General features: G+C 44.8%; 2 protein-coding genes across 6 annotated transcripts in view; one reads left to right on the top strand and one right to left on the bottom strand.

Annotated features, from left to right (window-relative positions):
* Kdm1a (lysine demethylase 1A) overlaps positions 1-13,791 on the top strand; it is a 54,677-nt gene extending 40,886 nt beyond the window's left edge. For 2 of the 4 annotated variants that reach the window (XM_032895983.1, XM_032895974.1), the window contains 12 exons: positions 1,837-1,848; positions 4,124-4,266; positions 4,941-5,031; positions 6,251-6,385; positions 6,963-7,036; positions 7,763-7,874; positions 9,685-9,817; positions 10,629-10,816; positions 11,135-11,249; positions 11,978-12,105; positions 12,478-12,624; positions 13,297-13,791. In XM_032895983.1, coding sequence (XP_032751874.1) covers positions 1,837-1,848; positions 4,124-4,266; positions 4,941-5,031; positions 6,251-6,385; positions 6,963-7,036; positions 7,763-7,874; positions 9,685-9,817; positions 10,629-10,816; positions 11,135-11,249; positions 11,978-12,105; positions 12,478-12,624; positions 13,297-13,482 — 1,464 coding nt within the window. In that variant the 3' untranslated portion in view covers positions 13,483-13,791. The remainder of the gene's footprint in view (positions 1-1,836; positions 1,849-4,123; positions 4,267-4,940; positions 5,032-6,250; positions 6,386-6,962; positions 7,037-7,762; positions 7,875-9,684; positions 9,818-10,628; positions 10,817-11,134; positions 11,250-11,977; positions 12,106-12,477; positions 12,625-13,296) is intronic. The other 2 variants (XM_032895989.1, XM_032895966.1) reach the window with 1 other exon arrangement.
* A 1,439-nt stretch (positions 13,792-15,230) lies between these two features.
* The window catches only part of Luzp1 (leucine zipper protein 1), a 74,911-nt gene continuing 63,052 nt past the window's right edge, over positions 15,231-27,089 (bottom strand). Inside the window, exons 3-5 of one of the 2 annotated variants that reach the window (XM_032895994.1) lie at positions 25,038-25,130; positions 20,643-23,820; positions 15,231-19,285 (exon numbers count right to left, since the gene is read on the bottom strand). In XM_032895994.1, the coding sequence (XP_032751885.1) occupies positions 19,130-19,285; positions 20,643-23,708 (3,222 nt within the window). In that variant the 5' untranslated portion in view covers positions 23,709-23,820; positions 25,038-25,130 and the 3' untranslated portion in view covers positions 15,231-19,129. The remainder of the gene's footprint in view (positions 19,286-20,642; positions 23,821-25,037; positions 25,131-27,089) is intronic. The other variant, XM_032895999.1, reaches the window with a different exon arrangement.

A 27,089-nucleotide genomic window follows, 5' to 3' on the forward strand; every position in this document is an offset into this window, starting at 1 on the left:
AGGTGTAGAGCTGTGTATGTCCTTAAGCAAGCACCACCCATGATGATGTCTACAGCTCACCCTTGCCCTCTCCTCTCCCCCTCCGCCTCTGCCTCTCCCTCCCTCCCTTCCTCCCTCCCTCCCTCTTTTTCTCTCTCTCTCTTTTGAGACAGGGTTTCTCTATGTAGCCCTGGCCATTCTGGAACTCACAAAAACTGATTGAAGCCCAGTGGTCTGGGGTTCAGTCCTTAGTACAACAAAGGAGGGAAGCAATTTGATGGTTCTGTGGTTCGTACACAGAGAATAAGTTTACCATGTTTGAGAAGGCCAACAGTTACCGAAAGTTAGAGATCTCACCGGATCTGGACGAGCACACCTTCCATCCCAGCACTCAGGAGGCTGTGCAGGTGGATCTTTGTGAGCTCCAGGATAGCCAGGGTTACACAGAGAAACCCTGTCTCAAAACCAAAAAAAAAAAAAGAGAGAGGTTATGGGTATCACGGGTGGTGCTTGCTCCATATTTAGCCATATTTTGCTAGGTAGATGTAACTAGGTGGAGTTTGTTGTTATTTTTTGTGTATGTGTACTTAGTTGTGTATACGTGTGTGAAGGTTTGTATTGTGTTTGGGGGTGTGAATGTACATATGAGGTTGGTGTCTCCCTCCTTCACTTTGTCTTATTTTTGAGATAGGGTCTCTCACAGAACCTGGAGCTCACAAGCTATTTTGCCTGACCAGCAAGCCCTAGGGATTCTTCTGTTCCTGCTTCCCCTGCACTGGATTATGTTTTTGTGTGAATTCTGGGGATCTGAACTCAGGTCTTCAGTTGTGTAGTGGGCTGAGCATCTTATTTTCCCAGTGCCTACTGTGAAACTATTAAAACATGGTGACAATGATCCCTAAGGCAATACATCACCATTCTCTGTGGTCCTACATGGGCAGCTAGAGTACTGAGCTTCAGTGTTGGTGGGGTTGGGGATGCACGATGATCTATCCTGCATGTCTGCAGTTTTCCTTTGGAGAAACATCTCCATAACTATTTGTAAAAGGAGTCCAAAGATTTTAACCAAAGAGAATAAAATATTCAGAACCCTGACCATTTGGAGGTCCTTAGAGTAGTCATTTACTACTAGTTCTTTAAATTGTTGGATATGTAAAACAGTGTATGTAACTGGCCTTTTGGCAGTGGATTTAGTATTTAAATGCATTCAAAACACATTTGAGTTTCTCCGGATTGGTATTGGTTTGCCAGTGGACACCTATACTATTTACCATTTCCAAATATTCTCATTTACAATTGAAATGTTAAAGTCAAGGTAGAACAGCCCGGCTTCCCCTGGTTACTCCAGCAACATCAGTATTGCTGTAATTGCTCACCTGGGCGGAAAATGGATGGGCCTGGCTGCTGACTGCCTCACATACCTCCTGATAAAGCTGACCTTGGGTCTAAGTGGGTACTGGACATGCAGTCTTTCATCTGGTATCAAACGTGGCAGTACTCCTTTGGTTTGAGTCTTACTTGTTTGGTTTTGTTGTTACTGTTCTGTGTTTTCTGTTTTTTGTTTTTTTTTAATTGAGTTTTGCTTTTGTTCCTCAGTGATTTCTCACTCCCACCCCCGCCTGCCTTTGTTAAATTGCCCCCGACCCCTGGTCAATTCTAAGCCTTGACTCTCCCATTTTGGTCTCTGTATAGTCTGTTCCTTATTTCCCCAGCGGTTGCAGCTTCTAAGCTAACAATGCTTCTGTCATGCTGTGTGTTTAAAGCCTTATTTTACTGCTGTCATACAAAACTAAACTTGACGTGGCTGTTGGGCTGTTATTTACAGTTTATTTCTCCCTCTGCTGCACTGATTAAAAGGACACTGTCAAGGTATTTTTTCATAATTTTTCAAATCATTTTCTTCACTGTTACAGTAACCCATTAAAAGCTTACACTCGAGTCTTTTCCTTTCAGTGGTCCTCTCCATCACGTCACACTGGTTCGTTGCTGTAGCGTCGCGCCTATATGTTGGGCTGGTGCTGTTTGAGTTTTTGTCATGGAAAGCGCATGTAAAACATCAGTTTGGTTTTTTTTTTTGTTTTTGTTTTTGTGGGGAGTGTGGATGGGAAAGGGGGAAGTGTAATGAATCAAGCAGGCTGCTCAGAAAATAGAGGGAAGAAACAAAGGTCAATTTGGTCCCTCTAACCTTGACAGTGTCCCTTTAAATATTTCTCTACCACACACCCTAGACTCACTTACCGAACCGGAGTGCTGGGTGTTTCTCCGTATGAACTCTTTTTTGTGACTGTCACCCTAACCACAAAGATTAAAGCTTGTCTAGAGCAAGCCATCCTGTTGGCACTGGAAGAGCTTTAATCTGTCCCATTTGCGTTCTTGTGTTTTGGCACATTCTGCCCCATGGTAGAGGCATATGTGGTTTAGTTCCTCTTGCTAGAGCATCCTCTTGGGAGGCACGTTAGAAACCTGCATAGGAACACCCCAGGAAAGCAGTCTTGCTGTTAACAGTGCACAGCCATGTAGATTTTTATATTGAAATGTGATTGTCTCCCTTTTGAAAGGAGAGCTAAGTATAGAGTGCTAGAACCATCTTGTATATCACCATCGCAGACTTGTACTAGAAATAGCAAGTTCCTGGAAGAATTTCATTTTGAGTTACTGTATACACGGCCATCAGATCTTTGAGTAAAAGTAACTGATGAGAATGTGACTGAAATTCATGATGAGGGTCTCTGAACAACTCTAATAGGTGTGGTCAGAGCAAGGAGGACCACCACCAAGAGCTCTTCTTTCTCTGTGGAAATGGGTCACCAGCTCCTGAGACCACAGTAATGCATAAACGGCACCAGGCGTCTGAAGCCTAGTCCTCTATCTCGTTTTTGTACACAAGTGAGATTATTGGAGTTTCGATTTCCTTTAGGCTGGGAGTAGCTAATTCTCTGTGAGAGCCACCTCACTCCTTGAGGCGTTAAGCATGACTGTCAGTTCTGTCAGTTGTGTTCACAGATCCAAAGCAGATCCACTTTGGTGCTCTTCCCTTTCTCTTTTAGAAAAAGTCACCCTTTTTGATAGGTCATCTGTCTTTGCCATAGGAGTGGCCCATCTCATGGGATGGTATAGTCGAGTGCTTGCAAGTATAAAATTGAAGGGCTTCCATTGTTGAGAGGTAGCTTCTCACTGTAGTGCTCTTGTCAGAAGTCACATCCTACCCAGCCCTTCAGGCTTAGTGTCTTCTAGAGCCTATTGTAGTGCTTTGTTTTCTTATTCTGTATTTAGGTTGCTTGGGAAGTGAAGTCTGTATTTTAAATCTCATTTCTTACACAGTGCCCAGCCCTGGCAAAAGATGCTTATCTTAGACATGCTCCGTTGTCTCTCTCTGTTGCCATGAACCCAGCAGTGGGGCTGCAGATAGTTTACATTGGGACAAAACTGAGCTCTAACCAAAGAGTGGTACTGATGAACTAATGCTGTCAGTAGACTCCAGAAAGGTCTAGGTCAGCTAGAGGACTGCTGTGCAGCATGTTCCTTCCTCTGCCACAGCAGGGCACCAGGCTTTCTGGGAACTGAATTATTCGTAATCTAAGACCTTTGACATTGAACTCTGAAGCTGAGAATCCACTATTAGTTACTGTGTAAAAGAGTATGGTTACGATGTGTTATTGTGAGCACCATGAATTTTACTTCTGTATTTTCTACTGTCCTTTGAAATTCTTTCATCCTTGAGCAGGTAACTTGAGCTTCTTCCTTTTCTATTTTGCTCTTATTCTTTAAGACCTTCAGGTGTGTGCTCATGGTTTTTGTTCTCGGGGACTTTTCTAGTCTGCCCTTTGCATGTCAGTGCAGCTTAGCTCAGTGTACCTGTGCTTCATGTAACTTCAGCCAGTGCCAGTGCAGGTCTCACAGCTCTTACTGTAGTCCCAGCTCGGAGGGAGCAAGTGGGAGAGAAGGAAATATTTCAGGCCTGAAACATTTCATATCTCATTTAAATGGATTTACCACTTCATAGAAAAAGTCAAACCATTGTCCTCAAAGGTTTTCCTTTGAAATACATATTCTGGCCTCTAAACTGTAGAGCATTTTTGTGTGTTCATGGACGACTGTGCTTATAGTCTTATAAGGACCAACTCTGCTATATTCATGTTTGCAGGTTCCAAAAGAGAAAGATGAAATGGTAGAACAAGAATTTAACCGGTTGCTTGAAGCCACCTCTTACCTTAGTCATCAGTTAGACTTCAACGTCCTCAATAATAAACCTGTGTCCCTTGGCCAGGCGTTGGAGGTTGTCATTCAGTGAGTACTTTAAACTGTTTATTGCATAGTGAATTCCATTTACAGACTGCTATCTATGTTTAAGTTTTTCTTAAGTCCCACTTGAGCTAATTTTTACATATTTTCATGTGAAATTGTAAGTCCCAAAGTCAGGACTGGAGAGATGGCCCAGTGGTTAAAGAAGAGCACTGGCTGCTCTTCCAGAGGCCTGGGCTCAGTTCTAGCGCTCCTGTAACCACTCACAGCCGTCTGTCAGTCAGTACCAGATCTGACCCTCCCTAGTCCCCTCCCTCTGAAGAGACTGTATGTATGCATCCAGTGCATTGATAAGACAGGCAAACACTCATAATAAAACTAAATGAATTTTTTTAAAAAGATGAAATTTCAAAGTAACACATTTTTAAAAATTATGGAATCCCCAGGGCCTCTTTCAGTTTTAAAATGTACTACTTTAATGTGTGTTATTTTATTTATCTTGTAGGCTAGGTAACAAATACAACAAGCTAACTTCCTCATCTGAATATTAGACATTCAGTGGGGTTTGGCCCTTGGATTTTTGGCTGGGTCCCAGGTTTGTGCTACAGAGTTGATTTTGCAGCTGGGCTCTGTGTGTGTGTGTGTGTGTGTGTGTGTGTGTGTGTGTGTGTGTGTGTGTGTGTGTGTGTGTGTGTGTGTGTCGTTGTTGTCTCCTACAGGCTACAAGAAAAGCACGTCAAAGATGAGCAGATTGAACACTGGAAGAAGATAGTGAAAACTCAGGAGGAATTGAAAGAGCTTCTCAATAAGGTAGCACTCTGCAGTCACTGCTCTCACACCCCATCCCCAACCCCCACCCCAGAACACTAAACTAAGGAGATTCCTTTAACTTAGAGGTGCTAAAGGCCTTTTTGGAGTTTGCCCTTCATGGCCGGAGCAGCTTTGCTGGGTCCCCTTACCTTACTCACTGCAGTCGGTTGGTACAGCACCCCGCTGAGGTCTGGGGTTAGAGCAAGATGAGCTGTGGTGGGGCCAGTTACTCATTGAACATGACATCCAAGTCAGCCCATTCACTGCCATAATTGTCTCTAGATGCCTCGTGTCCACCTCTGTTCCCTAGCTGAGGGCTCTGTCACCACCAGGTCTCAGGTTCTAGATGATTCAAAGGTAGTTGTATTTTCCTTCTTGTATTACCAACTGCAAAAGACCACCAGCCTAGTGAGAAAGGGTTCCTCAGCTGGGGAAGGGCCTCTCTCTGTATGGACTGTGGCAAGGATTGAGCAGTGGCTGGAGGATTGCCAGTTGGTCTACACCTCGGGGCCAGGTTTCAGTACTGTTTAACTGAAAAACTAATATTAGGAATGATGATATATGTAAGTTCCTTTTGTGATCTGACCTTTTGCATGTTTAATAAAAGGAGCAAAGCTGGGCATGGTGGTGAACCTGTGAGATTGTAACATCCTGGCTAAAACAAGAGGGACTGTGAGGGACAGTGAGGCCTTGTCTCAAAAGCAAAACAAAACAGGGACACCTGCTTTCTCAAAATAAATTTAAATAAATTTAAATTTAAATTGATGGTAGGAATATTCATTTTCTTCTCTATAGTTTTGGAAGACAAGAATCCATGTTAGTGTAGGTAGTGTTGTGGAAACCTCTGTTAAACTGTTTTTCCAGGGGCTGGAGAGATGGGTCAGTGGTTAAGAGCACTGACTGCTCTTCCAGAGGTTCTGAGTTCAATTCCCAGCAACCACATGGTGGCTCACAACCATCTGTAATGGGATCTGATGCCCTCTTCTGGTGTGTCGGAGGACAGCTATAGTGTACTCACATACAGAAAATAAATAAAATCTTAAAAAAAAAACAAAACCAAAACTGTTTTTCCCAAATGGCATGACAGAAAACGGGTATGCAGAATTTCCAAGGATCTTTCACAACAGTGTACAGGGAGAGCCACTGTCAAGGGTATGTGTTATTTGGGAATGAATTACATTGCCATCCAGTCTGAAAATTTTTTGCTTTTCTATCTTAGATGGTAAACTTGAAGGAGAAAATTAAAGAGCTCCACCAGCAATACAAAGAAGCTTCGGAAGTGAAGCCGCCCAGAGATATTACAGCTGAGTTCCTAGTGAAAAGCAAGCACAGGGACCTGACCGCCCTCTGCAAGGTCAGTGCCATTCTGCCCTGAAAAGTCGAGCAGAGGTGGGAAGCCTGAGACGAGCCACAGCCAATGGCAAGTGTCTGTGCTGTGAGAAGAGGGTTTTGTGGCGTAAGAGCCATGGAGTATTGTGCGAGAATGTTGTTTCCTGCAGAGTTCTTACCCTGACAGTTGAGAATAGTAATGCATGTGGAGTTTGAAGTCAGACTGTGGTTTAAATAATTCACTTGGTGTCCCTAACACCTTGGTGTCCTTAGTCACCTTGTCTGCAGCATGGTATCAGTCATGCATAGCTTGGAGAGTCCTCGTGAAGCTTAAATGAACTGTTTGCAAGGAGTCCCATCCCAAGGCCACGAGAGGTGTGGAGAGCATGGTGGCTGCTTGCTGTCATCCTTGCTTGGAGCACACTGCTAGTGCTTTTCTCATTTTTTCCTCCTGCCCCATCTCATTCCAGATTCATAGCTTGTTTCCAGGATAAAAAACCCAGCCTTAAATTGAATCACACTTTCTAAGCACGATCTGAGCAGGAAGTGTGTTACACATCTGACTATTTAAGATTAAACTACATTTTTTAATAATTTGTCAGGAATATGATGAATTAGCTGAAACACAAGGAAAGCTAGAAGAAAAACTTCAAGAATTGGAAGCCAATCCCCCAAGGTAAGGAAAGACGCTCAGACACTGAGAATTTCAGCTTTGCTTCCCTTGAGTTGAGGTCGGAAGATGATGAACAATGGCCTTTCCTTTCATGAGTGTGGACTGAATTAGGTGATGGACGGGAGTGTGTGGGCATGGGGCTTGTCGGGTCTGTAGATTCCTCCTCGTGCGTTAGGGTGAGGATACTCTCAGTATATACAGGTAGCACTTCTCCACAACTCTTACAACATTGAGATGAAGTTGTTATACATGGAAATTGTCTTTGTGTGACTTAAAAGTATTGTTGCTTTATCCTTGAAAGATTGGGGGAGGGGCAGGACTGTTCTTATTCCTGCTGGGGACAGGCAGTGACTGCATGATGTCAAAACACTCTACGTGCATCTGCCCTGTTTTCTTGCAGACGAAAGTGCTATTTGTCCTTGGAGTAAAGCCTGTGGATTTGAAACAAAGCTCACACTTTTGTGATATATGAAGGCTTAGTATGAGGAAATTTTTCAGACAAAGGTGACCCCACTGTCATTTGCTAAGCCAAGCTTGACATTGCTCTCTAGACATCAGGGACAGAGTAGTTTAATAACAGGTGAGAGCCTGTTCTGTGGTTTAGATGGAAGGCCCGATCTCACCCCAGTTTACAGTCTAGATTGGCTGGGACCATCCATGGAGCTCATTGAGACTAGCAGTGACGCTTTTGTGCTTTTGTTAACCCTGTGCTCCCTGATTTTTTTCCAGTGATGTATATCTCTCATCAAGAGACAGACAAATACTTGACTGGCATTTTGCAAATCTTGAATTTGCCAACGCCACACCTCTCTCTACCCTCTCTCTTAAACATTGGGATCAGGTAGGATTTCTTCATTATTTTTTTTTGGTTCTTTTTTTTCGGAGCTGGGGACCGAACCCAGGGCCTTGCGCTTCCTAGGCAAGCGCTCTACCACTGAGCTAAATCCCCAACCCCGGATTTCTTCATTATTAAGTTGAACATGTTTGAGGATTGTTAAAGAGAGTGTGGGTGTGGGTGGGTGTGGGTGGGCGCGGTGTGTGTGTGGGTGTGTGTGTGCGCGCACGTGTGTTTTAATATCAGTGTAGTTCCTCTGAATATTATTTTTATCAGATAAAATAGAAGAGTGGAGCTGAGCGTTGTGGCACCCACCTTTGATCTTACCACTTGCACTTGAGGCAGAGGCAGGCGCATTTCTGAATTCTTGTCAGCCTGGTAGACATAGTGAGTTCCAGGACAGCCAGAGCTACACAGTAAGACCCCGTTTCTGACCACTCCCCCACCCCTCCAAAGTAGGAATGGAATTGATAAGATCTTATGAAAAGTAGTTTCTGGCTTTGTGGTCCTAGGTATCAGATTCAGGGGCCTGTACCTATAAGGTAATTGTTCTGCCACTGCACTGTACTTAGACCTCTAGCTCTGTTTTTAACCATGTAACAAACTTCCAAACTGCTTACTCGGCGCTCTTCTCCTTCTAAGTCAGTGACAATCCATGTATTTCACATCCTCAGAGATACTCAGTGTCGGACCTGGAGGGTCCACCATTCCAGTGACGGTCAGGGCAGCATCTTCGTGTGTTTATCAGCTGCTCTGCCTTCTTTCAGTGAACGTGTGGTTGTCTTTAAGTTGGAAGGGCTCATTTGTCAGATACGTACTTTACGTTTTCTTCCAGTCTTTGGCCTGTCCTTTTTGTCACTGGCTCTACACTTAACCCTAGAGCCTCATTTGCATGCACACACTACCATTGTTACCCTAGCTCTGCCTGCACTTTTTACATTCTGAAAAATTGTCACTCTCACCTGAGCTTATCTTTGCTGCTAGATGTCTTAACATCTAATTACTAAAAAGTATGATTCCCCCAGCCCTGAGTTTCTAGACCATTGGGATAGTCTTAGCTTCCAGGTCAGACCTTGGCTTGGTAACTCTGGATGTCTAGAACTTCTTTGTGCCTCTGATCTGCTTTTGCCTAACTTGACCAAGTAGTTTGGGAAATCTTCCTTAACTTTAGTCTGTCAATTTAAGGACTGAACGTGGGTTTTGCTGTTAAAATGTAATTATGGCAGTGAGTCTGATGTCTTGCACATCTGTAATGCTGTGAGGAGGCAAATGGATCACTTTTGTGCTTTCTGATCATGTCTCCATCCCACCCACTATGGATGGATGGTCTATACTTGGTCATATAGGATTGTGCTAATAACTATCTAGGGACAAAAGAAACTTCTTCCTGGAGAGTAGGAACAAGATTAGCCAGTGTTTTTCCCCCATTGGGTAGTTAAACTTTTTAATAATTAGTAACTCTTTGTGGTCTTAAAATACTGTTTGGGGCTGGAGAGGTGGGTCTGGGATTTGCAGTTAAGAGCATTGGCTGCTCTCGCAGAGGACCTGGGTTTGAGTGCCAGCGCCAGCGCGGCAGCTGTTCATCCTGGTCCAGAGCATCCAACACCCTCTTCCGGCGTCTACAGACATTGCCTGCATACAACACATAATGTGGAACATGCAGGAAGATACCCATACTCATAAAAAAACTTTAAAAATTGATGTGTATAAGCTTGTTCTTCTGCACACTCCTAAAGAACTCTGTGCAAATGGCATAAGCATAAATTATACTTTCAAAGTGTAGTAAGAGGCCTTTCCCCTTCTTTTACCTTGTTAGGATGATGACTTCGAGTTTACTGGCAGCCACCTGACAGTGAGGAATGGCTACTCGTGCGTGCCTGTGGCTTTAGCTGAAGGTTTGGACATTAAACTGAACACAGCAGTGCGGCAGGTTCGCTACACAGCCTCAGGTACGTGCCTGCTCTGTAGGAAGGTAGAGCATCTTCCCTAAAACAGGACTAATGTTTGCATTCATCCATCCATCCATCCATCCATCCATCCATCCATCCATCCATCCATCCATCCACTGGTAGAATTGATTGCATGGTTCATGAATGTAACCTTTCTAGATACCTTCTGCAATCAGATGGCAAAGTGACAGAAACTGCAATTCCATCTTTATGTCCACAGAAACATACTTATCACGTTAGTTACCATACTGATGATGTGCCATATTCTCAAAAAATTCATAATGAATTGATCACAAAAGATACACGCATATCTTCTGTATGCATATGTGCATGAATTCATACAACCACATATAATATGCATGCACACACATGCGTGCACACACACACACACACACACACACACACACATATAGTTGTTTGAGTGTTCATATAAAAACACCCTAGGGCTCATCAGCCAGCTGCTTATGCTCAGTCTTACGGAGTTTATTCTGATTTTATTCTTACTGTTAATCTGTATTCCTAATTCTAATGTCGGCTTAGAGATCAAGCTAAGCATTACATTGTGTCTCTACAGTTTGAGGCTTTGTGTCAGTCTTCCAGTTGTTATAGCCTTAATGAGCAGGAAACCACTCTAGTCCAGCATTTCACTTGTGTAGGATTTATCGAATGTGAGGGTTTAAAGCCTGGCAACCTTAGGCTCACCTCTGTTTTCTTGTCTGAAAAACGGAAGAAATAGCATGTTGAACCTGTTGGCTGCCAGTTTCCTCATTGGGCCATCCTTGTTATCATTAAAGTTTCCCACTTTCTCTAGGATGTGAAGTGATTGCTGTGAACACACGCTCCACAAGTCAGACCTTCATTTATAAGTGTGACGCAGTGCTCTGTACCCTTCCTTTGGGAGTGCTGAAGCAGCAGCCACCAGCTGTTCAGTTTGTGCCACCTCTTCCTGAGTGGAAAACATCCGCAGTCCAAAGGATGGGATTTGGCAACCTTAACAAGGTGCTGTGCTCTCCTCCTCTCCTGTCGCTAGCCTAGTGTTTGGGGTCAGTGAAGAATGGGCCCTGCATGCAGCCATGTTTCCTGTTCCCTCAGCTGTCTGATTCCAGCCCTGAGGCCTGGCAGTGCCTGGTTGAATTATATAATATTCAAGCACACTTAATCTTTTTTGTAACCCCAAGCCTACTTGGGATTCTCTCTTTACATCAAAAACAGATTAGGAATGTTGATAAGTTTTAAGAAGTATGACTTGAAAGGGGACAGTGATGCTCTACAAAAAGCAGTGAGGCCGCCAGCTGATATGCTTCCTTCCTGTGCTAGGTGGTGCTATGTTTTGACCGTGTGTTCTGGGATCCAAGTGTCAATTTGTTCGGGCACGTTGGCAGTACAACTGCTAGCAGGGGCGAGCTCTTCCTCTTCTGGAACTTATATAAAGGTAACTTTGCTATTTTAATCTTTCATATTCTTACAGAAACAGAATTAGGAATATTGAGAATTTTCTCACACAGATATACCTAATGTTTTCTAATAACTTAATAAGCAAATCCTAAAAAAGCACTTCAAAGTATGTGAAAAGCATGTAAAAAGTGCTTTTGACACTCATTTTGAGACTTAGATCTAGTTGGCCTATAACCTCAGATCACTTCCTTAAAATGTGTTTATGTTCCTGTCTCCCATCCTATTACTTTATTTTATAATCAGTTGATTAACTAGAGCTAACTAAGTATATTTAATTCAGGTGTTTAATTCAGCAGTTATAGCCACTGCTTAGCCGCACTGAACATGTTTTTGACCCGTCATTCAGTCCCCTGGTGAAGGGCATCCATACATTGACGGGCACCATCCTTTTTCCCTAGTTGCATACAGGCCATCTGGTCCTCAGTGCCAGTGTCATGGCTTATCAGTGAATTAACCCATGCAGGCGGCCATGGGTTGTTATGGCTGCAGGCGGCCATGGGTTGAGGGTCTGAATTAGGCAGAAACTATGTTGCCTCATTGCTGTGGCCACCCTAAGTGTTCAGGACTACAGGGGCTGTGTGGGAAGTCGTGTGTGAGTGGTCAGTGTCTAGGGACAGAATTGAGAACAGTAGTTTGTTTCCAGTTTTGTATGGCTTGTTGACTTTGTTCTCTTAAGAAAAACCTGGAATTGTTCTGTTTCCCCAGCTCCAATACTCTTGGCTCTGGTAGCAGGCGAAGCTGCTGGCATTATGGAGAACATTAGTGATGATGTGATTGTCGGCCGGTGCCTGGCCATTCTCAAAGGGATTTTTGGCAGCAGTGCAGTACCACAGGTATGGGCGTGAGTGGACGGGCAGGGATTCAGCTTACAACAGATCTGGGGTTTGGCTCCTGATCAGGACACTCCATGTCAGGATGAAGACATGCTGAGTGGACAGGAATTTTAATGTGTGAAACATTCGGGATACTCTAGTACATGACCCAGAGAATCGAAGCTGCTGCTTTGATTGTCTTTTGTATGTGGGGTCACATCACAAGTAGCTTAATTCACTGAATACATTGGGAAGTCTAGGTAGTCTTTCATTCAGGCCAACTGCAATACTTGTAGCCCCTATGAAATATAAGAAGGGGAATTTATGAAAGAATAAGACTCTTACCCGTCCTGGTATCAGTAATGACTAACTCACATCTCTCCCTCTGTGTAGCCCAAGGAAACTGTGGTGTCTCGTTGGCGTGCTGATCCCTGGGCCCGGGGCTCCTATTCTTATGTGGCTGCAGGATCTTCTGGAAATGACTATGATTTAATGGCTCAGCCAATCACTCCTGGTCCCTCAATTCCAGGTGCCCCACAGGTGAGGAACTAGGAATCTATCTGAGCCTATTTGGGGAAAGATCAGAAGCTTTTACAGTTTTAGACTGTAGTCATTCTGTCCTTAAGATACTTTAGGAATAAATACTATTCTCATACATGGGCTTTGAGTCAGTAATTTTTCTTGCTCAGTCCCCCCCCCTTTAAAAAGTTAGGAAAATAGCTAAGCATTTAAGAGTGGCTGGAGAAGACCAGCATTCAGTCCCAGCAGCTACACTGCATGGTTTACAGCCTCTTGGAACTGCAGCTTCAGGGGAGCTGACGTTCTTTTCTATTTCCCTAGTCATACAAATGTTTTAAGCCCTATTTTTAATTGTACCTAATTTTATGGCGGCTTGTAGGGCTGCAAAGGTCAGAGATACTAGGGCTTTGTAGGTTGGAGACTGTTTTTTCAGTATCACAACCCCAAGCTTTGGTGTCTGCTCTGAACCAGAAAATCAAACACATTCCTGTGCCTAAGAAGGCTCTCCCGACCCCATCCCTTGTGGTTCAGAGTTTAGGATGTCTTACCAGTCTTAGCCAGCAGGTACTACATGAAGTAAAATTAGAATATTGAGCATCAATAAACTGATCAAAGGAGACTTGATTTGATCTTCAAAAGTCAGTCAAGTTCTGTTTGCAACTTGCTGATTTCCCCCACCTCTATCCCCACCAGCCAATCCCAAGACTCTTCTTTGCTGGAGAACATACAATCCGCAACTACCCAGCTACGGTGCATGGTGCTCTGCTGAGTGGGCTTCGAGAAGCAGGAAGGATTGCCGACCAGTTTTTGGGAGCCATGTATACTTTGCCTCGTCAGGCCACACCGGGTGTCCCTGCACAGCAGTCCCCAAGTATGTGAGACAGATGGTTCTGAAAAAGAGGTCTAGCGGACATGCCAGCTGCCATTGTAAGCAAGCTCTTCTAGCAATACTAGATCTGACCGAGGAACTCCATGTCATCAGCTGCTGGGACTCCTAGTTTGACAGCAGAGGCTGGCTCCTTTGGCTGACAGCACAGAGAGGAACTCACCCATTGACTTAGAAGTGCAGCTCCATAAAGACTTGAGAAGCAGGTGGTGTAAGATAACCTCTTAGTCTATTGGTGTTTGTTTTGTTTTTTTAATATATTTTGAGAATAAAACTTTAAAATAATTTTATATGAAAATTTATTTTTAGTTGTGTGTGTCTGTGTTGGTGTGCATACTTAAGTGGGTGCCCATGGAGGCCAGAGGCATTGGGTCTCCTAGGGCTGGTCACAGGTGACTGACTGTAAACCATCCAGTGTAAGTAATGGGAACCAAACTCGGGTCCTCTGCAAGACAGTGTGTTTTTTAACTATTGGGCTGTCTCTCTAGCCTCACATAAAATTAATTAGTTTGATATTTTGGATTAAAGTTGTATATACACAATGCACAAGAATGCAAATGCCCTTAGAAATGCAAAATCCTACCTCTGACAATAGCAATCTGTTTTCTCCTTGTTTGTATGAGGAGAAAGGCATGTAAAAGATAAAAGGGTTTGATCAGGTGCAACTCCTGTTTTAAAGGTTCCTGTTTTGTGTATCGGTGTCTGCCTACATGTATGTATGTGTATCACACATCTGGTGCCCATGAGTCTTCATTTGGGTGCTAGGAACCAAACCTGGGCTCTTTCCAAGAGTTGAAACTGCTGTTAACCATGGAGCCATCTCGCCAGCCCCATTATAGTTCTTTTTTTTTTTTTTTTTTTTTTTTTTTTGTTAAAAACTTATTTTTTATATATAATTACCCTTTAGCTTTTTTAAGACACACCAGAAGAGGGTATCAGATCTTATTACAGATGGTTGTGAGCCACCATGTGGTTGCTGGGATTTGAACTTAGGACCTCCGGAAGAGCAGTCAGTGCTCTTAACCACTGAGCCATCTCTCCAGCCCCCCATTATAGTTCTTAATGGCAGTCTATTAAATGGAAGTTTCCACAGGGGTGTTTCTTTGTGCTTCTTATGTACTGGTGATCATGTTTTGGCAGAGAGCACCTTGTAACTGATGAGACTACTATAATAGCACCAATAACCCAAATGTAATCTCCCCATCTCCAAACTCTAAATATAGCATCTGAATATAGCATTCTATAGAAGTCTTCTCTGCTGTCTAAGGTATTTACATATGTGCTCACAATGGCCTTGAACTCAAAATCTTGCCTCAGTGTACTGGGATTATTGGTCTGTTCTACTATACCTAGCTCTAAATGAAGCTGAGTTGAGGAACATTATACTGGGGTTTGGTTAATGATGAAAATGATCTCCCTGAGTGACAGCAGCAGAAAAATGGTGCTAGTAATGGAAAGGTGATTACTGCTGCAGTGGACAGTACTTGTACCCACTGAGGGGTGCTCACTGTGTAGACCTGGCTATACTGAAACTCAAAGATTCTGTTGGGATTAAAGGCATAGAATTTCAGAGAAATTCCCTTTGACAACAGACAAGCCTAAAAAGAAGACAGAGCAAAGAGTTAGCTGCTAGTTTTAACTCTGTATTTTGCCTAAATTTGTGAAATGCCACACCAGCAGTACCAATCCAGAGATAACAGCTGTTTCCAGAAATGATATCGACAGAATCAGCATCACTGACTCATAGGAGAATATAGAAACGAGGGAGCTTTATTGGTTACAATATTGTGCTGCAGAGCCAACAGAGAGCATTACAGCCAAAGGATACATGCAGACAGGCAGCTTCAACTAGACACATGCACCCAAGGAGCCCTGAGCCACTGCCTGTGGCTGTGCCCTGCGTTTCAGAGGCAGGTTCTAGCCTCTCTGGTCCCATGCTTGGAGCAGGAATGTGTAGAAGCTGCTGCATCTAGACTCCAAGGGGCCGCGGTGAAGCCAGAGCCACAGCTGAGGCCCCAGCGAAGGACCTACCATGCCTAAGTTTATTTAAGGGCTATCTCTCTTTCTAGCCCTCTCAATCTTTAAAATACAAAAAATAGACTTTATTCTCTTAAAAATACATTCCATTCAATACATGTTCTGAGCTGTGAAGCAGCAGGAAAATAGGACCTCTTTCCTATGACTCTGGTTGAGGTGGTTGAGGAGAACCCTGTTCCCCATTCAGGGTGTTTAAAAGACAATCCCTAAAAAGCAGCTCTTACAAAGCAGTCTTTGTCAGAATAGAAACCCATGCCCACAAAGGCAGCCAGGGGCCAGCCTCTGAGTCCCTGTTCCTTTACTGACCCACTACTAACAACTAACACAGCCCAGGACAAGAAATCCACTATTGCTCTAGGCACCAGCCCCTGCCGCAGGAGACGGATGGCTGATGTGCAAGCTTGCCTGTAGCCTTGGCCCACACATACCCCTTCAACTCATCTCAACTGTTTCACTGCCACACAGAGCTGCCACAGCTTCCTTGCCTGCCACCCTCAGCTTTTCCTGATTGTTTTAATACCAGAGTACCTGGTAACAGCAGCAGGTGGAAGATACCAGTCATTGGCATTCGCCAGCTCTTCATCCTCTAGCCAAGTATATCCAGGACCAATACTCAGAACTCTCAGACACATGACCTGCTGGTTCAATTTAGCCATCTTTCCAAACTAGAGAAGCAGCACTGTCATGAAAGTGGGTCTTGCGGTGGGGATTCAGGGGATATTTGGCTTGATTAGACAATGGTTTGACAAGTCTCCCTTCTATCTGGAGGCTTCCTGCAGCTTCTGGCGTGGGCCCAACGGTTACACCTTGGTGTCTTCAGAAGTGATGTGCCTTCCAACCTTGGAATCAGAGCCAGTCTAGCCATCCATATGAAGCCCAGGGGACTTAAACCCTCTAGCCTCCATTTGCTTAGTATAAACATTTGCAATGCTGAAGACATTTAAAAATAAAATCTACTTTATGGCAGGACTACAAAGTGTGCAGATTAAAGAAACAAAATATCCTGAAATAATTGTTACAATCAAATGCAATATATTGCACTCAGACTTTCAAAATGGCAGCCCACAGCTGTCCCTTTTCCACAGAACATTTCAAATAACAGCAGGTGTTGGTGCTGCTAAAATGTGGAAAGATACAGACTTTGGCACCAGGAGCTACAGCACCAGAATCCAGGGTTCAACACCCAAAGACAAAAATTATTGGTGAGATCTTTTGAGGCAGGGCTTGGTACCTCTCTGTTTTTATCAGCAGAGAAGAGCCACAGACTTCGTTTCCTATACTCTTCGGTGGACCACCACAGGGGTCTGTTTCCTTTACTCTCAGGGCTGCCGACTGGTACAGGAGAGTGACAGGGCACTGCAAGTGAGAGGTTGCAGCCTTGAATTAAGGAGTTTCTGGCCAGTAACCCAAAAGCAGCAGCAGGAACAGATCTTGAAAACACTGTCTTAGTTGTACATCGAGTTGGGATGGGGAGGCAAGACACATGGCAATGCCCTCAGGTTAGCAAAACTCCATTAAAACCCAAGTGCTAGCTAGTCATTCCTGTCCTTTGGGAGCAAACAAACAAAATGTGATAGCTCTCCCCACACCCTGGCAGGATGGCTGAGTCTGATGCAGACAAGGGCAGATAAGTGCCAGTGTGTGTGTGCTAAGTACAAAGGGTGAAGGGAGACTACTCAGTCCTCCTGAGATGTCCTGTGTCTTCCCTGTGGCCAGGAAATTCACAGGAAAGGCACGGGAACAGGAATCAAACAGACTTACGTTATAAAAAGCACCTAGCTTGAAAGCCAGGAAATGTGGCACTGGGCAAGTGCCACATAAACCTGAGACCACACAATCCAATCCCTTTACCTCATACTGAAAACAGGCCTGACAGGCTCATCCCCATGACAGAAACATGAGGAAAAGAGAAGACCCAGAAGACAACTGAAGGCAGAAAGAAAGATGTTCCCTAGACTCACGTGGACATCACCTTCCAAAACCAAGAGTCAGCTCACGTTGGCGGGTGAGACAAGGGTAGAACACCGAAGTTAAGGCCTGAGAGGTCATCCACTCCACAGAACTCACTCTGAGCTGGGAAGCAGCAGTGGTAGAACACTTGGCCTAGCACACCAGGTCCTGTGTTTAATCCCCAGCATGCATCCGCAGGTGACAGACACATGGGGACACATGCACGCAACAAACAAACCAACAAAGAACTCATTCTAAAGATAGGGAAAACTGAGGCTCCAAGAAGACTTGCCAAAGATCACAGAGCAAGGAGTGACAAAGCCAGGAGGAATGGGGAAAGTGGCTTTCCAAATACCTAGTCTAGTGATAAGGCAATGACATCTACTTCACAAAGGTAGCCAAGGAGGATCCCTTCGAATTGAAACAATGCTTCATTCAGAAAATTCAGTGACAAGCAAACAGCTCTTAACTTCCCCGTGTGGTTAGTGTAAGGAGATAAAAGTTTATTTATCTGCCTTCCTAAAAGGCTAATGCACTTTGAACTGCATAAATCTGAGGACCTCAACAGGCAGGCATTGGCTTTCCTCCAAGGAAATCTCTGAAATGGTCTACTCGTAGATCCGGAGGGCTTGCTTTTGCTTCAGCAGTCAGCATGGTAAAGTGCAAGGCCTCCTCCACAGGGGATGGAGGAGCAAAGGGAGGGAGCAGTCAGTCCATGTCTTTCGTGGAGCTATTGCCTGTGGAGTGACTAATTCTTGCTTGCTTCCCATTTGCTGGGCACTTCCTAAAAGGCAGAGTGTGCTGGCCGGCCGGGTCCGTTGGCTCAGGGCAGGGATTTTCCCAAGAGGAGAATGATGAAGTCGGCTGAAGTTTGCAGCCCCAGAGAGCAAAGGTGATGCCAGCAGCAATGTCGGTGCCCAGCAAGGGAGAGGTACAAGATCGGTCTGGTTCCGGTGCCTTTGGAAGGTGAGCTGAAAGCTGGTGTCAGAGGATGATGTCTTCCATTTGGTATCCCGCTCTGCCCCCAAGAAACTGGTTATCCAAAAGTCAGGTCAGGGAAGCTTCTACACGAGGATGGTCCCATAATTACTTAGGGGCAGCAGACCCTTTTTCTGTTTCCAAATTCTCAAGAACTCAAAGACAAAGGAATGTAAGCCTCTTAGGATGGAAACGATAGCTGATAATTCTTAATGTGCTCTTGGCAGTGCATGGGGTCTCTTAGGGCAAACAGAGAACCAACTGGATATGGTTAAGTCAAATCAGGACATCAAACAGAGCAAGGGACTGGGCTTTGATATACAAACTGCTCACCATGGAGAGGGGCGAGAGCTTTTGGCTACCTCTATATGGTAGTGGGTTTCTATAACGCCCCATTTGGGGGTCAGAGAATGGTCCATGCTACCTTGGGGACAGAGAGAGGAGAGGACTACTCATGCATCAGGGAGAGCTGGGCCTGAGTGACTGGTTTGTAGTTTCTGGTCCTGTCCAGACAACTGGCAAAAATTACCTGAGCCACAGCCTGGCTCTCCATAGTCTCCCAGCCAAGGCCTGTGTCCAGCCTGCTTAACTGGCCTTGGGTCCTGCACAGGCCAGGATTGGGGAGGAGCTGAGAAGCAGGAGGAGAGAAGCAGCAGCAGACTTCGCCTAGCTGGCTCAGTCTTCCTCAGCATAAGGCCTTGCTGGGTGTAGCCGCTCCTCAGTCCAAACTCGCTCAGACTCTGGCAGTCCCTGCTTCCCAGGCGGTTCAGAGTGTTCCAGCGGGTTGTGTACTCGCCTGCTGCTAACAAATGTGCTGTCCTCCCCTTCCTCCTGTGCCGGTGAGCAACAAGTGAGAAGTGAGCTGCAGGCCGTACAGGGAGAACCAGACACCTCCCTCACCTCCCACCCTGGGAGTTCTCGGTACTACACAGGAACTGCAGAGATATTCTGGGGGAGGGGAGCAGTAGTATGAAACCCCTTGGAAATAAAGAACAAGTGAGGAGACCAAGAGACTCATAACTGAACAGAAGCCTGTTTATAGTCCAGAGCTTAGAGCAGACATCTGAGAGCAGGATCCCCGTGGCACACGTGGGAGCCGCTTCCCTGACGCATGGCAGGGCCCCTTACTCCTTACATGTGGTCTGTGAAAAAGCGAGGCCTTCGCCACCCTTATACCATTCTGTCCCTTGGCTTGGGTCTCCCTAGAAACTCAGCCAAATCTTCAAGACCCCAGATATCCATCTTTCTCTGCCTTCTAGGAATTCTGCCTTGCCAATATTCCTTGTCACAAAATAATGAGGATAAGTGGAAAGGAAGGCAGGGTAGAGAGGCACTGGGGCTACAGGAGTCTTAGTTCCAGTCTGAGCTCTCTGTTATTTCATGCATCTGGATGACTGAGTAAAGCAGTCTGTCTGCCCTTCATCTTTACTGTTCTCATGTGGAGAAGTGAGGCTGGCACTGCTCACAGGGCTGTTTTAAGGGACACTGGGTGAACCCCTAGAGTTAAGCACCTAAAAGATTGATAAGTTTTGTCCAGTTAACCCAGTCACCTGCCTTTTAAAAAAAAATACTACTGTGGGCTGGAGAGATGGCTCAGTGGTTTAAGAACTCTGATTACACTTTCAGAAAGTCTGGGTTACATTCCCAGCACCCATAGGGCTGCTCACAACCATCGGTGACTCCAGTCCCAGGGGACCTGACAGTTTCCTGGCCTCTGTGGGTATCGGGCACACACTTGGTGCACAGACAGACATGCAGACAAAATACCCACATACACCAAATAAATAAAAGGGAACTTCAAATTTAAAAAGGTACTCGCAGTGTGTCTAGAGGCAAGACATTCTCACGACCATGGGTCCGAGACACTCCCTGAGCCTGCCATCTGCAGAGTTCACTCTGGTTCTGTGTTCACCTCCTTTAATGAGCCACACTGAACTGCCATCCTACAGACTCCTAAGAGCTTCCTATCCACTGCCCTGGAAATCTCAGGCAACCAGGGAATAAATGCCACTTTCTGTCTGGCTCCCCTGTGTGAGAACGAAAGGGAAAAGACAAACTAGATGAGAGGTTCTGGAAGTCACGCTGCTTTCTCCCAAACCTACCTGAGAGTCAGCATTTCCCAGCCTTCTGTGTTCCCTAAGTCCTCGGTTAAACAGATCAAGGCTGAGGGAAGGAAAGTGAGACTCACCACGTTTGATGAGTGGTTCCAGGAGGCAGCGGTGACGGCATCTCCTATCCGATTCCTCCGGGTGAGTACCTCTGATGCAGTGAGGCTACTTTGGGTCCTTCTTGAGGAGAGCTCAGGAGCATCCCCTGAATTTCCTACCTTTCGAGTGCCCTGTTCAGGCGGGTGTGACCTGGGCTGTTCAAGTTCTAAGAAGTCTGTGGAAGACCTCTGTGTATAGGCGTTCGTAGCTTCCACACTTCTACCTATTCGAGCTGGGGGGTCTTCTGAACATTTCAAGTCTCTCTTACTCTTCCAGGCATTCCGCACAGTGATGTGTCTGGTGTCTGAAGAGGCCACCTCTGAAGAGGTGCTATGGCTTTTCCACCTGATTGTCTCCGCTGGGAGGGCATAACTGTTCCTCTCCACAGAATCTGATGGCTTGATTAGAATGCTGCTCCGAGAGACCACCGTCTCTGCTCTATTCTTTGGAGACCCATCTCCCACTCTTTCAGCTTCTGTGAGCTGCAAGGTGATGTCGTGTTTATGAATAGAGAGCTCAAGAGGGGAGCTGATGTGGTTGCTAACTGATGTGAGCTCGGGGGGCCCCACCTGGATGTTGCTGGTAGATGTATGCCTCTCCCGGGGGGCCTCAGCGGGGACAGCTCTAGGACCACTGCTGTCAGAGGGGTAGATGGTAATGCTGCTTGTCACTTTGCTTGTCACAGATTTAGGGGTGGATTTCTGCTTCTCCAATACAACCTCAGTTCCAGATCCACCCATGATTTTTTTCACATCCTTATCAATGATAACAGGTTTTATAATTGCTCTAGACCGCAGGGCCTCTCTAGGGCTGAAGGGTCTTTGGTTTTTCACCCCGGCACAGTTGGCATCTGGGAATTCTACAGCATTGGAGGAAGATCTCATCGATTTCGCAGAGTCATTTTCTATGGCAGCATTTTTATCATTTTCAAATAAGGCCGTTCTCGTTCCCCCTCTGGACTTAACCTTTTCTCTTGAGTTTGGCTGGAGTTTGGGCTCTGGCTCTGGAGTAATAGTTGTGTTCACCAACTTGGCAGTAACAAGAGACTCTATGTCCAGGTCATCGTCTGAGTCTGGCTTCTCTCTGCCACTGGATTTAATGACACGGCACCTCAAGGCTTCATGCTGACTGCTGTCTTCCATCACAACTGCTACAGAGTGATCAACTCCTTCTTTATTTGGCACTAAAAAGCCCTGAAGGATATTTTCTTGGCTTCTCGAACTATAAGGATATTTTGATAAAATAGGAGCTTTAGAATGTGGAAAATTAGCATCAGTCTCTAGGCCATTAGCAGCCTTTTTGCCCTTAGAAAGTCCTTCTGAGGAGGCCCTTTGAGATGAGGATAGAGCTCCGATGGCCTTAGAGCAGCCAGACTCTGCAACCTGTGTCACTTGACTTGCATGGCCAGGGACCTGTCCTCTCTTGCCACAGTGGGCCTCAGAGGAGAAGTCAGAAGTTTTATCGCCTTTCCCTACTACATCATTGGGCACAGATCCATGAGCAGAATCACTAAATGTTCGAGTTGTCTTCTCTACTTTTCCCTTAAGTCCACTCTCAGTGCCTGGCTTGGGAGTTCCCCTCCAAACTTTAGTGTGCTCCTGGGCAGCAGGCGGGTAACGGCTAAGCACTGAGGGCTGCTCCCTGCCCTTTTTCCCTTCACTCTGAGAGGACCCGGGTGCACATCGGTCTTCAGTTCTCTTTGTCTCCTGAGTCCCGCTGTCTGGACCCACTCCCATGTTGGAAGCTTTTGCTGCTCTTTTGTTTGTGAAGGCAGGAGAAGAAACCTGCTTGTTGCTGAGAGAACAGTGTTCATCATTGAGAGCAAACCCTCTGTTCCGGAGCCTTTCCCGCTTATGCTGAGGGGACTGTTCCCGGGACGTGTGCTTGGACACAGACACCTCACCCCCATGGCCTTTGAGCTTAGTCCTCTCGTGCCTGCCTCTGCCCAAAAGGAAAGCATCTTCACCCTCTATGTCCCCGTTTCCTAACTCCTTCTGTTTCCTGACTTGCAGCTTTACCTCCTCTAGCTGGCTGGCTAAGCTTCTGTTTTTATTCAGCTCAGTTAGGTAATTATCCTGAAGGTCATTGTTCTTGGCCCTCATTTTCTTAAGCTCCTCCTCCAAAGATTCAAAATGTTTGATTTGTGTCTTAAGTTTCTCAATCTCTTGGTTAAGGTCTTTCACTTTGTTGTCCTCCTGATTTCGGTTCTTTTCGTTTTCTGATTTGTCTCTGGTTTCATTCTCGACCTGCTTTAGGTAGTCCAGACTGCCCTTCCTTCTTGACTCTTTGGATGGAAGTGTAGAGGAAATGCCATCCTCTATCCGTAGGTCATTCCTTTCCAGAAAAGTGGAAGCATTTCTCATGTGATCTCTGTTTATTTTCTTGTTCTGCTCCAGTTTTTGAGTAAGCTCTTTTATTAATTTCTCATTTTCTTTCTCCTTTTCATTCAAGTATTTTCTCTCATTTACAAAGCTCAGGGTTAACGATTTTAGCTTTTCTAATTCTGACACTAAGCTCTGCTCAGTCTTTTCCAGTCGGTCTTCTGAGGACTCCAGCTCTTTCACTTTGACCCTGAGCATTTCCAACTCAGAAGAGATTTTCTTGGTCAGATTTCTCTCTTCATTGAGGCTCAAACAAAGCTGGGAACACTCGTTCTTACTCCTGCTCAAAGCTTCCTCTAGCTTCTCTAAGTCAGCCATTCGTTTCTGAAGCCGATCGATCTCAGATTTTAGCTCTCGGGTAAGGTTTTCTTCCTCTTCAAGTTTCTCCTTCATCGTATGACACAGGTCCTCTGCTCTCTTAATTTCCTCATCCTTACCTTCAATCTTCAGTACCCGCTGGCGTAGCACCTCGATCTCAGCCAACATGCTGGAGTTGCTGCCCTCGGCCTGGATTACCTTGTCCTGGAGGTCCAGGAGCTCATCCTCCGCTTTCTGGAGGTTTTTTGTGGCTTCCTCTAATTCATCCAGGCGGCGGCTCAGGCTCTGCAACTTAAACCGCAGGTGGCGGTTGGAGGTGGTGTCCTTGTAGTTGGCAATGTCTGCCATGTCTACGACCCGTCGAGATGGGCTGCTAGAGGCACCCAACTGCACTGGAGAAACTGGCTACCTTTCCCGAGGCATCCACAGCCTTCTTTGGCAACTGAAGACCATCATCAGCCTACAGAACAGAAGCAGAGAGCGCGGCTGTAAACAACTGCAGCGTGCAGCCCTGTGCAGAGGACACAGTGACTACGATTTTAACGGCTCGACCTGTGTGAACCTGCAAAGCAGACCTGTTCCTTACGAGGGACAATGAATGTAGCACCTAAGCACAGCCTGGCATAGAAGTGCAGGGAACCACAATCCTCACGGACAAGGACAAGGACATCTACCATGCACACAATCTCCACCCTTTCTGTATTCATTGAAAAATAGAGCCTTTCTCCCTTAGCTATAAAATGAGCATAGTCCTCTTTCCCCAGTGCCCTTGAGAAAATGTGGTGAGCTCTTGGTGAGATCACACTAAATAATCCTGAGGTAAGAGGGGGATAGGAAGGGAGGGTTCACAGACCAAAGGAGGGAAGAATATCTGAAACAGGCTGGTGAAAGACCCTTACACTAAAAAAATCCTGCCTCGAACAGAATAAAGTTAAATCTGCTCACAGACACAGGTTATATAAAAGAAAACCACAATTATAAAAGTAATGGTTTTAAAATGTTGTCTCCATCCATCTAGCTGTTCTGACAAAAGATATGACAATGGGTCCTCATAAGGACCAGATGAGGTTCTGGAGGCTGGAAAATGCAAATTCAGGCCACTGGTAGGTTTTTCTCTGCCAGGTACAGGCCTGGTATCTGCTAAGAGTACCTTAAATCTTTGGACTTGAAAATATAAAGACAAAAAAGGTTAAGATTCTAATTCTGTATGGGTGACAAGCTTAAAGGCCCCACTTCTTAATTATATTGTGGGGGATTAAGTTTGAACAGGAGTTTTGTGGGTTACACAAACATTCAAGTCATAGCAACAATCTTTTTTTTTTTTTTTTTTTTTGGTTCTTTTTTTTTGGAGCTGGGGACCCAACCAGGGCCTTCAAGCTTCTAGGTAAGCGCTCTACCACTGAGCTAAGTCCCCAGCTCCACAACAATCTTTGAAGAAAGAGCATCTGAACCTTAACTGAGTGGCAAGTAGAAGACAAAAGACACAGTAACACTTAGGTAAACTGTCAAACTAGAGTTTTACACCCGCTAAACTACCAAACAAAATGGGTTTAAGCTAATGAATTCATGAGCACCACTATAAACTGGACAGAGGCTGCACAGTCTACGCCAGCACCAGCAGATGACACATTCTCAAGCTCCCGTTCAAGGCTTTAACAACACAGCTGTGACAGTTACCTGGGAGATGGGCCACTGAGCATGGGGTGGGGAAGTTGATTATGTTAACTGCTGCCTGCTGTGTGTGGCTCCTTTCTTGACAAGGATCCTGTCCTATATGAATGGAGAAAGGAAGGTGAGCGTCAGTGTGCATTCATCGGTTCCTGTTCCTGACTGTGACAGGATCAACTGCTCAAGATCCTGCCACCTGGATGGACCGTGCTCTTGAACAGTAAGCTAAAATAAACCTTTCTCCCTTGGGTTGAGTTTATTTAACAAGGTATTTTACCATATCAACAGAAAAAGAAACTAAAGCAGTCGCCTTAACAATTCTAAAAGAAATCATAAATTAGTCCACAAAAGAATCAAATAAATCAGTAACAGAAGATGACTGGAAATAGAAATATTTTGAAAGAAAAATACAACTTTTTAAAATGTGTAAGATAAACTCAGAACAATACAAAAGAGAAAGTGGAAAGATTTTAAGAACCAGAAGACTAGAAGTCTACTGTGAGATACTGAGTGTCCTCTGTGTATGACAGGAGCTGCACCACGAAATCTTAGCAGTGGGGCTGCCAAAACAATCTAGCAATTGATGCCATCAGATGCCATCCCAACAGGGTGGAGGCAAGTTTCACAAAGTCCAACCCCCAGATGTGCAACTACAGGCAACTGCTACTAATTCCAATGGTCAACCCTAAATACACATTTACTCAGTAGATAGGGGGAGAGAGAGAGAGAGAGAGAGAGAGAGAGAGAGAGAGAGAGAGAGAGAGAGTGTGTGTGTGTGTGTGTGTGTGTGTGTGTAAACAATAATAATTAAAGAGGCTACGAATCTGAAGGAGAAGGGGGTAGCATAGAGGCTAGAGAAGGAGAGAGTGAGTATAAATGACGGAAATACGGTATTTATGTATATAATTCTCTAAAGAGCTTTGAGATGAAGTCAAAGTGTTGCTAAGAGGTATTTATGGCACTCAGTGCATATGGTAGATGAAGAGTAGCATTAATCTCAAAGATAAGAAACAAACAAATAGCCAAAGTAAAGCAGGATGACTGCTTACACAAAGGTGGTCACCGTGAGACCATTGACTACCAGCTAACTTAAGTAATTAATGTTAACTTATTAAAATTAAGCAGAAGAAATAGTAAAAAAGAAAAAAAAGAGTGGAAATCAAGTTGAAATAAGGAAACAAGTGTGTGTGAGTGTGTGTGGGGGTTGCTAATCAAAGACAAAGCTGTCTCTGGAAAAATAAAAAAAAAAAAAAAAGATGACAAAGACGACGTCATAGCTCTCAGCGACATTAGAAAGAGTGACTTATGAACAACTCTGCAGCCAAAATTTGGTAATCCAGATGAAACAGACCAATTACCTAAAGCCACAATGTAATGTATTCAAATAGTAGACAGTGTTGAATAGGCCTATTCTGTTCACCAATAACTTGGCAAAGTAGATATAAAAGTCCAAACGGATTTATCGGTAAGCACTTCAAGTACTCAGAAGAGTGTACCAGCTTCCCAGAAGACAGACTCACAGCACGTACTTCGTAGTTCATTCTGTGAGGCAACAAAACCCTCATAAGACCAGAGACATCACAAGGAAATAAAATCTCAGACCAGTTCTCCTGTACATAGATACGTCTAAGGCTCTCACACGAAACACTAGCACATGAATCTAACAATGTGTAGGAATATGCTGCAACCAACTGGTTTACTCAAGGAATGCGAGGCTGCTTCAGCTTTTGAAAACTGATAAAAGTCATCATACCGATAAGTTAAAGAAAAACCAACAAGAATCACATATGGAAGCTTAAAGCCTCCTGTGTGGACAAGAGCGTCTCTTGCCGCCTGTCTTCAACATTGTACTGAAGCTTAGATAATATAGTAGGCGAAAAAATAAAAAGACATACCAAGGAGGAAAGAAAAACTTTGAGAAAGACATGCCTCTCTACGTAGAAAATTCAACAGAATGAGGAAAAAAAATAAAGGCCACTTTAAAACAATTAGTGATTACAAGATGACTGCATGACAGACAATATATAGGTAAAAACCAACCATTTCCCAACGTGCCAACAG

The sequence above is a fragment of the Rattus rattus genome, chromosome 1 (assembly GCF_011064425.1).
Source record: "Rattus rattus isolate New Zealand chromosome 1, Rrattus_CSIRO_v1, whole genome shotgun sequence".
Classification (NCBI taxonomy): domain Eukaryota; kingdom Metazoa; phylum Chordata; class Mammalia; order Rodentia; family Muridae; genus Rattus; species Rattus rattus.